The sequence below is a fragment of the Cheilinus undulatus genome, linkage group 9, assembly GCF_018320785.1.
Source record: "Cheilinus undulatus linkage group 9, ASM1832078v1, whole genome shotgun sequence".
NCBI lineage: Eukaryota > Metazoa > Chordata > Actinopteri > Labriformes > Labridae > Cheilinus > Cheilinus undulatus.
This window is the reverse complement of record NC_054873.1, coordinates 33,626,399-33,639,902: the sequence shown is the minus strand read 5'-3', so window position 1 is coordinate 33,639,902 and position 13,504 is coordinate 33,626,399. Positions and strand designations below refer to the sequence as shown.

The 13,504-nt window shown below is 41.6% G+C and overlaps 2 protein-coding genes across 3 annotated transcripts in view; both read left to right on the top strand.

Annotated features, from left to right (window-relative positions):
• b4galnt4a (beta-1,4-N-acetyl-galactosaminyl transferase 4a) overlaps positions 1 to 3,769 on the top strand; it is a 294,875-nt gene extending 291,106 nt beyond the window's left edge. For both annotated transcript variants that reach the window (XM_041796610.1, XM_041796609.1), the window contains one exon: positions 1,585 to 3,769. In XM_041796610.1, the coding sequence (XP_041652544.1) occupies positions 1,585 to 1,699 (115 nt within the window). In that variant the 3' untranslated portion in view covers positions 1,700 to 3,769. The remainder of the gene's footprint in view (positions 1 to 1,584) is intronic.
• Positions 3,770 to 6,536: 2,767 nt separating this feature from the next.
• The window catches only part of abtb2b (ankyrin repeat and BTB (POZ) domain containing 2b), a 56,945-nt gene continuing 49,977 nt past the window's right edge, over positions 6,537 to 13,504 (top strand). Inside the window, exon 1 of the mRNA XM_041796511.1 lies at positions 6,537 to 7,926. Within this exon, the coding sequence (XP_041652445.1) occupies positions 7,035 to 7,926 (892 nt within the window). The 5' untranslated portion in view covers positions 6,537 to 7,034. The remainder of the gene's footprint in view (positions 7,927 to 13,504) is intronic.

The following is a 13,504-nucleotide window of genomic DNA, read 5'->3' as shown; positions in this document are numbered from 1 at the left end:
TCAGACTGTAAGCTCCACTGCTGTCTGCTTAAAAGTAATACATGAAGGAAACCTAGAATTAGGCTGGAAATTTCACGATATGTTTCTTTTTAACTGCTGAAGCACCATACCATGACCTCACAACTGACGCACAAACCGACACGTGACCTCTGAACCATTACAGCAGTCATTTGTAAATGTGTTCCTTGGAAAAGAATATATTGTGGAGAAAAGTCTATGATATACTGAACCTAGAAGCAGGAAACATCAACTTATTCTGTTTCCAATTAGTTTTTTCTGTAATAAATTAATTTGATTGTGTTCTTGAGATCTTGACTCCTTTTCTATGATAACTAACTTTCTCGAGTGAGTTTTCCATATCTCTAGAAAACAACTCAATTTTACATACATTCATACATGTAATAGATGAAAATAAAATACATGCATGCAAGCCCTTCCAGGGTTTTTTAATTGATACCCCTTTAAAAACATATTTGTTTTTTCCTATCTTTAACATCCAAACTGCATTTTTTAAATTAAATATATATGAGTGGTTAAAAATATCAGATATTTGGGTCACAATTTCCCATTTAAGCCCGAAAAACACTAGTGCCAAACCTTAGTGTAGTGTCACATGACATATGACAGCAGAGTGTCAATCGTAAAACTCCCCACCAGCCACTTCTGGGCCAGGCACTTCTAACCAGAGCCTTCCCCTCACAGTGTAGTTGAAAAAACAATAGGAGTAATGGTATTTCCCCAGCAGCCAAGGCCTGCCTGTTTACACAAAGATGGTGCTAAATGTATTATCCTGTGCTCTATGGAAGCTGAGATGGGCAAAACAGTAGTTCTCTCAGGAAAACTTTGCCAGCCACAGCCAGCCTTGTTGGGAATAGAGTAACGGCATAAGGAGCTGTGGCATGGCACATCTTACTACCACTGGTGTTTGTTCATACTAAATAGTGGTGGCAATCATTTTGACGCCCCTGGTCTGTTTTGGGCTTAACAAGTCAGATTTTAGATTGTAATGCTCAGTTCTACTGATTGTAACTCTGGCTACCAGTGGAATTTTAAAAATGCATATCTGTTATTTGGACCCTTCTGTGGTGCTGCAGAAACATTGAAGACACAAAAATCCAAGATGGCAGAGTTCATGGAGGTGACCCTCCCTATGTGTGACTAAAAGGCTTATCCTCAGTTAATTGCAAAATATTTTATAAATTCAGATGAAAGAAAACCAGTTCAAAGGGGCCTATTAATTTAAATTCTGTTTGATTTTCACAATGTTTGCTTCGCTCAATGCTACTAGGCTAAATAATACACACTGCACCTTTAAGTAGATGGTGGCGGGCCCTGAAGTTAAACCAGTTTAAACTGATTGCTTTAGATGATGTGAAATCTGCACAGCTATGAAGGCAGAGCCAACTTCCCATCCTATCACTTTCTCTTCCTGCATGTCTCTTTATTAGACGTAGCTGTTGTCTAATTAGCTGTGCTTCGGTGGGTGAACTAAAGTTTTACGAACAGCAAAACTTTGGGACAATTAGCACAAAGCCCAACATTCTGAAGAACCATAGTTGTAATCCTCTGTTTCTCACCCTGCAGGGTATTACAGAACGGTCTGGAGGTAGAGAGACTACGTTTGAGGAACTTCTTTCACTACTATCACTCCAAACGAGGCATGTGGAATGCTCAGAACAAAAAAACTCCCAAAGGATAGCGCCCCCTGCTGGCTGGAGGAATCCGAACCTTCCTGCAAATCCACTGTGTGTGTGAGAGAGAGACCTGTAGGAGCTCGCTCACTGCCTGAACTCTGCCTTTTTTTGGAAACAGGCTCCATTTAGGAGCACCACTGTTTCCCCATTGGCCACTTTTGTACGCTTCTACGAGGAAACGCTGTCCAAATCGAAGGAGCCGTTGAAGGCAGAAAGACCTGAGTCATCACTTTGCCTCACAGACTGAACTACTGTTTGGAGAGAAGAGAGTCATTTTTGTTCTCCTCTCTCTGTCCTTTTTCTGGTGCAATGTTTTCAGACAGACTGGAAAGCAGCTGTTACTTTTTTGGGTGTGTTTGCGTGAGTGCGTGGGTATGTAAATATATAAATATATATATAAGTGTATGTGGGTGTGCTGCCGCTTGTGTGTGCTTACGATGACAGGAAGCACCTTTTTTTCTAACAAGGAGAAGTGAAGACAACCTAAGAGCTTTTTTTTTTCTAACATGCTCTCACACGGGAGCCTACTAGAATGTGTGTCAACATGTTAATCAGATAGATTCAGACACAGTGACATAGTGAGAGTAGAGGAAACCTGTATTTGGTATAAAGTATTTCTACATACATCAGATACTACCTGTTGGATATCATAAAAAGAGCATGACCAGGTGCTGAAGCTCTCCTAATGCCTGATATTTGCAACAAAACACTTTTGAATCAGAAAAACGTTTCCCAAGCAAACTGATAAATTCTTCATTATTTTTATTTTTTAATCTCCTTTTTCCTCTTCTCTATCTTCTGTTTTTTACTCATTCCTGCCTCTATCTTTTGAATTTCATACATAGCCCTGCTGCTTTTATTACAGCATTCAACTCTACTACATCCTCATTAATGCTACCTATTGGTTTTGACTTGATTTGTTATATTTTTTAACTGAAATGTTTCTGCTGTTGGGAATTTATAAAGGGTTCTTATTTGTCCTGACTGAATATGGGTGCACTAACATTTGGGGTGCTATTCTGAGTTCATAAACACTGAAATTGTGAGCAGTTTACATATTTTTACACAGCCGTTATTCCCCTCCCACTCTCGGTCTCTAACCTCATTGTCAACTGGAACAAGAAACTGTAAACTGAAGCTACAGCTTCCTGGTGAAAGATCTGGCATTATTATATTATTGTTTTAAGTGTTCTCTGAGCTGACTTTTGCATTTTGATGTTGCATTTCTTTCTTCTAAAAGTACCACAAAGACAGGGAATGCTCAGTCATTCTTGTAAGCTTATTTTACAGCTCTAACAGAACGGAGAGCTGTCCGTCCGACACAATGTGGCAAGGCATGGTTGTTTTCACAAATGTGTGCCTTTATCAGGGTTTGGCTGCAGGCAGTTTTTAGAGTAATAACAGAAGAGTGCAGGTACAGACATAAATACACAGTTATTTATCAGCGGGCTGTAAAGTCACTGTAAATTCAGATACACTGTAACAGAATGGTTCTCTTAAATGATACAGACATGGTGGTGTGTTTGTTATCTAACATTTATAGCAGAAGAAGTGGTCTTTACAGGCCATTTGCCCCTCAGAGTGATAAGCAGAGATGGTACTAATGACTACTGAGTAAAACCAGGAGGTGTGATGGAGACTCAATGGCAGCTGCAGTCCAGCAGGACCCCACCTCCACCCATTAGTCTGGCAGGAGGCCGGGCTGCTAATGCCTCTGTTTATACAAGATGGTACTTATATTGACGGAGAATGGCTGGAGGGTTTTAGGCAGGACATAAAGAGAATATATAGATGAGAATTAATGATCTGTTATTGACTATATGATTGTCAGATTGCCCTCCAAGACCCCTCTCTTTGCCTCTACAGGAAAAAGGTCTATACTGTATGACACTGACATGGGATTATTTAAACTGAAGGAACTCAGTAGATAGAAGGTTATATATAAGAGAAATACAAGTGAAAATAGGAATATACATTCCAAGGTAATTTCTGTGAAATTGTTTTGTAGAGAAAAGGTTTTAAGAATGTATTGTACTCTTATTTTAATTTGTTGGTTTTTTGCAAATAAAATTTTATGCTTACGTCCAGATCATTTTTCTGATTTGCTTGTTTTTAATCATTCAGACTTTGTTGCCTTAATCTAGTGCAGCCTTTCTCAATACCAAGGGGTGCCCTCTAGTACCATCAGGGGATGCCGTCAAAATGCGTTCAATTCGAGCAAGAATTACCATGAATATACAGATCATTATCCCAGCATAGATATTCGAACTTCTTGCATATGCCTTTTTCCTGAAATCATATAAGCGTTGAGGTCAATGACTGAGTATATTACTGAGCTTTTCTGTCAAGAAAGTTTTGGCATGTGTGTTTTTAATGTCTACACAATGAAAATATCAGCATTTTAATTGTTAAAGAGGATGCTTTAGAGATGTATCTTGTTAAATCTTACACTGCACATACCCCTCAGCAGTCATAGGGATATAGAATGCTTGTTTTTTGTCACTACATTTTGACTGGAAGGACTTAGAATTTATTTTCCAATTCTCTTGACAGAGAAAAGGTTGATAAAAACTGTTCGGGAGAAAACGATTCAGGTGTAGAGAAAGTTATTCCCTGTGTGGCCACACGGTGGTGCTCTATCCATATCAACACACATACCTGTGGCTGTAATGTGGTGAAACAACATGTAACACATGAAATTGAAGAAAAGATACATTTATGAAGCAATGGTGGGTTGTTTCAGTGAAGTATGAATGAAATAAAAAATCCCCCTCCTACACACACAGACATGAAGAAACACCCAGGGTTTCACTTCCTCTATGCTAACAACTCAGTTGTTTCATTAAATGTGTCTCAATCGTGTCAGTTTAGTGACTTTTGCATTATTTTCTCCTTTTTTTGGATAAAAGAGGCATTACTCAACAATAACTTAGAACTTTAATTTCTCTGACTCATTGACATACCAACCCCAGCCCATACATATTTAAAATCAACCAAAAACGTGATTTTTTTTTCTTTTTTTTTTTTTTTTTTTTGCTAAATTGAAGTCCATTTTGTCAAGATTTGATCAGGTTCTGCAACGAGTGCATCACCACCCAATGATGATGATAAAAAAGAACACTGTGTGCAAAATTTCTGCAACCCTCCTTCTGTTTTTACTCTCTTGGGGTGACATCACCAGCAGATTCAAAATTAATCTGAACATCACCCAGTATGATTTTTGACCAATGCAAAGAGAAAAGAAAGACTGTGAAACAATAATGTTTAACTCCAGCAGAGCTGGCGTGTTTATAGGAACATATTTAATCAAATTCAGAGTGTTTTCTTAGTTTCTGCTCCCCTCCTGTGTGTTATTTTGCTCTGGGTGGTGTGCCGGCTTGATTTGCTCTCAGATGAGGTAACCACATCATTGCTACAAGAGGTCTGGATGAAGCAAGCACTATCCTCCTGTGATCTCGTATTGCTGTGTGTTTTCTCATTTCATTAAGAGAAGATTTGACTAATGCTACAGCACTGGGGAGGCTGGCTAGACTGGACTGAAGGGACTCCCTACACTGTTCCCATGACAGAGTGATTCAGAGATTGTGATAAATGTCATTTTTTCCATTTTAAGTATACAGAGTATGCCATGCCCTACAACATCTAGGTCTTAAAGAAAGAAAGAAAGCATTCATGCAGCCACTTTCCCCATGTGTTGCATCACACAGGCGTGCAGGGTGAGTGCTCTACCCTAAACCCATTATGTAATAGAGTTGGACTCCAGCGGGGACACACCCCTACCTGTCTATGTGAGTGCAGAGTGATGACAAACAGGTAGTCACAGGCCTCTTCCACATGTTTGCTTTATTTGACCTAAAGCATGTTACCACACCTAACCAAAAACAACAAACAGGGCCGCAAGGTGATCGAGGACTGAAGTTTTTGAGAGGTTTTGAAGGGGATTTGCTCAGACTTTGTTTTCATACCTAGAGGAACTACTTTATTGCTGTTTCCTCCACTGAAGTGGCACTGATTGAGCCCATAGTTGTAAAGGGTACAAACCAACATACCAGTACATTATTTCTTAGTCAAAATTAAGAAAAAATTGAAAATGTATGTAATTTTGTGTAGATAGGCTACTGCACTTTTCTTCATAGCCACCCCAAATAATCCCTTTAAATACACTTCCAGTCAACATCTGGAGCCTCATTGGTTTTAACACAAACATATATGCCTACACCTCTTACAAAATCACCATGAGCTTTACAGATTCGATTTCAGTAACAGGCTGCAGGTGAGAGATGAGCTAATGTAGCCTGCAGGCAGGGAGCCAAGTTCTCCTGAGTCAACGTGATGAGATGACTGAAGTCTGCTTTATGGGCAGTGTGTTTGAACAAGACAAAATATGTTGCCTTATCCATGAATATGAAATATTGAACGCCACATATGTTTTATGGATGAAGTGAAAGTTATTCATATTGTCGCCTCACATATCCCCAGCAATCTCTATTTAAAGAAAAATCAACAAGAAATGATTACGACTTATTAGAACGTATAATATAATGAAAAGTAATAAATAAAACATATAAATGGGAATAGAACTTAAGTAACTTCAACATGGAAGTAATATAACTGTAAAACGGTCAGGCTCGGTGAGGGAATTTCCTTAAATCTCTAAACAGCCAAAACAAACTTTATTAATTCCTTCAAACTCAGCCAAGATCTCTACTGGTTCCTGATTGGCTGCTGTAAGTGTTTGCCCCTCCTCTGATTGGTTCTCATGCTCCTTCCGTGTTGTCACTCAGTGACGGTTCCTCCTCTCTCACATCTGTAGCTGTGTCTACCCTCCAGGCGGCTCTTAGCGAAGCACCGGGACAGAGAGCGATGAGGTGGACTCGGTAGACTTCTACACGGCTACCTTGGAAAGAAACCTGCTCATTTATGCCAGGCGGTTAAACTGGACTCGGCTTTACACGATATTCCCGGACTATTTTGCTGTAAGCGAGCACACGCTGTGCCGAGTTTAAAGAGACTGTGGACACTTAGGGAAAGTTTAAATCCCTGCGCTGCTCGGGGAAAGGTGAGGCGCGTGCGACTTTAACTTTTGGAGTTTCTCCGTTTGTTAACGGAACAGCAGTCCTGTTAAATTATACTTTATACATTTAGTCTCAGCCTGGGTAGATTTGAGTTCTCTGTCCCGCACTGAACTGTATTTAGCAGGATGTCTGTCAAGTGTCGTGCTGCGTAACCAGTTCGTCCAGCTCAGCGGGGAGTTTCGCTGCTTCATTGACTTTCAGGTAAACCGCCAAACAAGGTTTACCCCACTTCTGAAGCACCCCGTTTTGAAGTCTGTTACTAATAATGGCTGGTTTGAGTAATGTCCACATGAAGACCTTGGAGGACCTGACGCTGGACTCTGGTTACGGCGCAGGGGACTCTTGCAAATCCCTCAGCTTGTCCTCCTCCAAGTCCAACTCCCAGGCCTTCATGACGGCCCCTCACCGGGGTAACTGGTGGTACTACTCCGGCTCCATGAACAGCAGGAACAACAGCTGGGACACAGTAAACACCGTCCTCCCTGAGGACCCCGAGGACATCTTCTCCAAGTGCCCTCGTCTACCTGAGCTTGAAGAGTTTCCCTGGACCGAAGAGGAGGTGGCCAAGATACTGCGGAAAGTGGCCGAGAGTGGGAGTATGAAAGGGGGGCTCCCTCCTGTGTTCTCCCCGGAGGCCGTGAGGCGGCTGACCGCTCTCCTCCGCAGGGCTTTGATCCGCATCTCCAGAGAGGCTCAGCGGCTGAGCGTCATGCACTGTCGCTGCACGCGCTTTGAGGTGCAGAGCGCCATGAGGCTCGTGCTCAGCTGGGCTCTGGCCGATCACTGCATATCTGCTACGGTCAAGGCGATCTCTATGTTCAGTATGAGCGCTGGGGAGCTCCTGAGGAAAGGCAAGTCTGCACGCTGTGGCCTCTCCTTCTCCGTGGGACGCTTCTTCCGCTGGATGGTGGATACCCGCATCTCCGTGCGCATCCATGAGTATGCAGCGATATGCCTGACCGCGTGCATGGAAGCTCTGGTGGAGGAGATAGGAGCCCGGGTGCTGATGGCAGAGAGGGGTCATTCAGGGCCAGATTCAGGGTCAACTTGCGCCCCAGTGAGTGCAGAGGCCCTGGAGGGGGTCGTGAACAATGATGCAGAACTGTGGGGTGTCCTGCAGCACTTTGAACACCTGATCTGCGGAAAAAACGCCAATGGTAAATATCTTGAGCATTTTACACTGTACTTCTCTGTGTGGTGATGGGTCCAGCTTCATGTCAAACTTTTATTTTTTCTGTCAAACTCTCCCTACAGAGTGTTGGTCAACTCTTTCCACTCCCTCACACTGTGGAAAAGGTGAAATGTGTCGGCTGCTGGGTACAAAAGCAGCTCTTTGTGCATGAGCATTTGATGGATTCATTGCTAATTTGACCTGTCAGAATAGGAAAAACAGTGCATGGGAATAAATTACAAACAAAGAAAGTACTTTTTTTTCTCAGACTGAGGGGGTGTGATGCAAAATGACTTCTGGATACCAGCCAGGTTTGATTTGAAGTACTTTACTCTCATTGCTCAGCTGCAGGAAAGCATCCACATGTGTCCCTACAGCTCTGCTGTTGTGATTTGGGGGTGTGTTTAACTTTTAGAGCCCAGGCAGGAGGCCTGTCTGTTGACACAACTCTGTTTGTGCCGACTTCACCACTCATCCTCCCGCTGTGTTGGCTACAATCTTCTAAAATCCTCCCCTCCTTCCATTTCCTCATCCCTGCTCTCCTCCTTCTGGATGAATCTCACCCACTACCATCCCTCACATATATCACCCTCCCTCCTCTCTCTTCCAGCTCCAGCTGTGTGTCCTGCTCCCCGCACATGGGTTTTCTCCACCCCAACATCCCTCCTCAATCAACTCTCTTTCTCTTCCCTTTTTGTCATACCCTAGTCGACTCGCAGCACTCTTTTTCCGAGCCTGTTTTGGCAGCCCAGTGTTGGCTTGATTCATGGGCTTGTGTTGGGACAATGTAACCAGCCTTTGTTTGTGGCCCACTACCAGCTCCCTGGAGCAGAGCTTTTACTGCAGGACAATAGCCTTTTGTTGTGTGATCGTGCAGCTTAGCCCAGTGCAGAGGGAGTGAAAACAAATGCTGAGGAAGCTGGGCATACACACACTGATGTTCATATAAAACATGAAAAGAAAGAGAGAAAAACCAGAGGTTGGCATAACTAAAGGGCTGCGTACTTGTGACTGACCTGAGTTGAGACATTGCAGAAGCACCTCTTTGTGCACAGGTGCAGTGCATGTTAAGAAGTAAAAACTTTCTAATTCAGTAACACCTTCCTTATATGTCATATTAAATGTTTTAAAAGCACAGGGAGCAGGGCTTTGGATTGCTATTATACTGCAAAACAAGTTAAATAGCAGCTTTTGTTCCAGCATTTAACCAGATGTCTTTTGGTTGGGTTTGGACCGGTCTATTTTAGTGATTTAGTCATTGGTTTTGAGAAAGACCAGTGAGTGAGTGTGTGTGTAATAACAACAGACCATTATTCTGACCACCCTAGCTTTTTATAGGCCCAAGACCAGGCTGTGCAAGCCACATACCCCTCTACCACCTTACCACCTGACACCCCACACCCTAAACCTTACTTTCTGCAGCCTCCACTAATGCTGCAGTGGTCTCCTGGCCACCAAAACCATTAGTGCTCACAAGATCCACTTTCTGCTCTCAGGTCTATACTGATCATACAGAATGGCAGAGTCCGATAAATCCTCTCTGACTCTTTATTCTTCCCTGCCTCTCTGACTCGTGCTCTTTCTCAGGGGCTGGCCCACATCTGGAACTCTTTAAGCCAGAAATGACTTCTACGGCTCCAATAACAATCTTGAAAACTCCCTCCCTCCTCTCCTCTTGCCCTCTCTCGCTCACTCTCACTCCTGGCTCTCTCTTTCTCTCGTTTTTTTTTCTACTTTGCCATTTCTTTCACGTCCACTTCATCTTTATCTGTTTATTTCTTCTGGTCTACAGGGAGTGCATTAGAGGAACTTGGTTGTGATGTGCCAGGATCTTATTCATTACTCATGCACACGCTTGCACAAGCACACTCCCGTACACATGCATAGCCTAAAACCTTTTTAGTCCCATTTGCATGTGTTCAAATGGTTCCACAGCACTGGTTGAACTCACTGCACAGTGCAGCTATACAGAGGAATCCATTTGTCATTCATTTCTGCTCACAAGGAAATAGCATGGGCAAGCTCTTCCTGGTATAATTGTTGTTGATAGTACTGTGAGGCATTTTAAAGTGCAGAGTAGTAGCTTTACTAATGGACACTGGAAGTGGCTTTGAAATCATTGATCTTTATGACTTGCTGGCATGCAGATATCTTGTAAACTCTCGACCTGCTGGCAGAGGAGTTTGCAAAGTTGTGCCCCATTTAAGTTTTTGCAGTTTCCCTTTTTCCCCCCTGTGGGTTTTTATTTATGAAGCTAGCTGATGACAGATGACTACAGTTGGATATGCAAACTAATGACTTAAACTTCAGCAATCTTAGCTTGGAAGTTTATGCTTTTCCTTACAATGACATGCATTTTAATCAGGGGCAACCTGAAAGAGAGCATTCATGCACGAGAGCATGATTTACCCAGATAAATAAACTTTGATTCGGTCCAGGACCAACAAAAAGGTTCAGTTTCTCTGCTCTGGTTCTACAAAGGTTGTAAAAAAACCCTTTGAGTAACGGGTTTAGGGTGCACTCAGAGAGCAGGGCATATGATTTGCTGCTCAGTATTTCCCTAAATATGTATTTAGCCTAAAAAGAGGCGTGGGAACAGTGGGCAGCAAGATGCAGGGAGAGTGGCCCAGCACTGTGGTCACACAGATGGGGAAACCAGCACTCTCAAAATACACTCCCTACCCCACAAATCTGGATCAAATACGGTTTTGGAAAACATATCAAGACAGTAATACTTTGGTAAAACAGACAGTTTATTCTTGTGTGCAGCATGTTAGAGCATGTCCCAAATTTGCCTCAGTTTTGAGGCTTTATTTGGCCTGGATAACTGCACGGATGAATACAGGAGGTCGGCCTTGTGAACGCTGTCAGCAGGTCAGTGTGTACAGAGTTAAGACCATAAGTCATATAGCTTTAGTGGATAATAAGGGTTAATCCCTCACACAACACTACAACTGGTGTATTTGTGTGAGAGTGTTGTGTTAGGGTACACATGCACACTCAGTGATGGTCCGTGTCACTGTTTGTACTGGCTTTTTGTCTTGTCCCAGCTGTAAAAACACTGACCCATTAGAGTGCACATGCTTCACTTTGCCTATCTGTGGGTACTTAAATGGACTTGTGTGTGGATGTGGACTATTCTTGGAAAGAACCATGAGTAATGTTTTACAGATATGACACCACAGATGTATTTGTCAAGCTATTACAAAACCAAAGGACTAAAGTCAGAAACTTCCCATTGTTGGTTTCACATCCATGTAGGAAGCTGTTAGTGACATTTATAACAATCCCAGTCCAGTAGCCTTGTCAAAAGAAGCGTCTTTCCTCGCTTCTCTCTTATTTGAAACTAGAATCATTATTTAAATCTGAAGCCATGTTTCTCCGTAGACATTACAGCAGCATGACTCATGCTTCTATACTCTGTTTACAGTAAAGCACTGACAGGGAGGAAGCAAAGAAAGATGGGGATGACAGATACTCCAGGGAAATTCGAAGGACACAAATAGAGACACAGAAATAGCAACAAGGAACTGGATAACATTTATTGTAATCTCTTAGTACTAGTCACATTCTTTGAAACAGTAAGACAGGGTGTTAAAAGCTGATAAAACAATTTAGCCAGTTTAAGAAATATTAGAAAGTCTTATATGCCAGACTAGAAGGTCTTACATTTTGTTGTTTATTATTTTTAAAGTAATCTAAAGAGGCTTTAGGCTTTAAAATGCTTAAAATCACAATAAAAGTATATTATAACACTTATGAAATGGGCAATTACATGTTGTTGCTTTTTTTAACCTGAAGTTCTACTTTTTAGCTGGAATTTCAGTGCAAAACTTGTAAATAAGTACTTCTAGACTATGGTATAACTACTTTGAGGCTCCTGAAAGCAAAAAGAAAACACCTTTCATTCAGCTACCTAATTTTTATTTCTCATAGTGCAATCTCAAAATTTCCTAAGAAGCCTAAAATACATACTACAATAGGAAATACTACAGACATTTTCTTTTCTTTGTTGGCACATTTTTTCTTACTATCTGAACAAACATGCGTGCAACTATGTTGTTAACGTAACAGGTTAGAAAGTGAAGATGTGATAGAGTGTTAAATTGAAGAAGGTCTTGAAAATGGCCTTTAAAAGTAGTTAATTTAATGTCAGATTTTCTGTGTACCCTGTGATAAAGTTTAGAGGGGAGGGGATGTGAGAGCACAGATCATCATACTTTGTGTGTCTTGTTAAAATTGGAAACTATTCAGCCAGCGTGTCACATGCATAACCATAACGGAGCTGTGGTTGTTGAGGGAATCTGTCTTGCACATTGGGTGCAGAGGGTTGCAGATGAAGTATCTGATGAGGGAAGCAGGAAAAGTGACTGGAATCTTGGACCAGATAGCTCAGTGCATTGCCTGGATGCTAGTGATGGTTGTGTTAAAATTGAACCGCTGTGTATCCCATCATGCACAGTCTTTGGCATAGAGACTGAATGCCACATGCACTTGTGTTCGAGTCTGGCTTGGTCACTGAAATACGGAAACACTGGAGTTAGATGGTAAGAGGCAGGAATTAAGAGTCATTTGTAATCATAGTGTGAGCAAATAGAAATGTACAAAAAGTGTTGTTTACTGCTGAAGGCAGAAGAGGAAACAGACTAAATATGCATTTCATGAGCCTGTGAATAAATAACTTGAGGCTGTTAAACAGAAGAACAGCTTGTACAGAGCAGCTCTTTAAACCTTGGACTGTTTCTGAGTACAAGTGACAGCAAATACCTACCAGTCAATCATATCTTTTCCTTTTTGGAACAAATTGGCCTTGGCTGCCACAACTTACAAATCCCTTTTTTTGTGTGTCCATCTTGCCCACTCAATCAGTAGCTATAGCAACTCCAGCTTAAAAGGAAAAAAGGGGTAGGATGGCAACATGAAAATAATGAGTCAACTTTGGGTTTAATGTGTGAAACTGAAGCTGAGGCGCAGGATAAAATGTTATCCAACTGTTCTGCCTAACATGGAGTGAGGAGGTGAGATTGAAGGCTAAAGGATAGAGAGACAAGCTTTTCTTCAAGTCCCTGCGGCTTCTTTTTCTTTCTCTACCTTCCTGATACACTGCTAGAGACCATGGCTGTTGATCTCAGCTTTTAATTGGATGTAAATTGCTCCAAATGTCTTTTGCAATCTTAAAGTTAGATTTGCTTAAATTTCTTGACCCATTTATGTCAATGTACACAATGAATCAAATGAAAAGAATGCTTCTTTCAGCATGTTCATTCGCTTGTTCAAGAAATTATGTATCTGTCTTACAACGTGAAGAAGACTGCATAACAAGGTACTTTGCATGTAAGAAGTTATTTTCTCTTATTGTTGCTACTCCAGTCATAAAATCAGTTCAGTTATTCACTGTAAGAAATATGTCATGCTATTAAAAGAGTATCCATCTGACAGCCACACCTCCTCACTCAACTATTTAACACAGAGATGCTTTCATTAAGTGTCACAGTAATCAAAGAAAAAGACATACAGTTCTTCATTCCGTTGCTTCATTCAGGCTATTAAACTGGTTGTTTTTG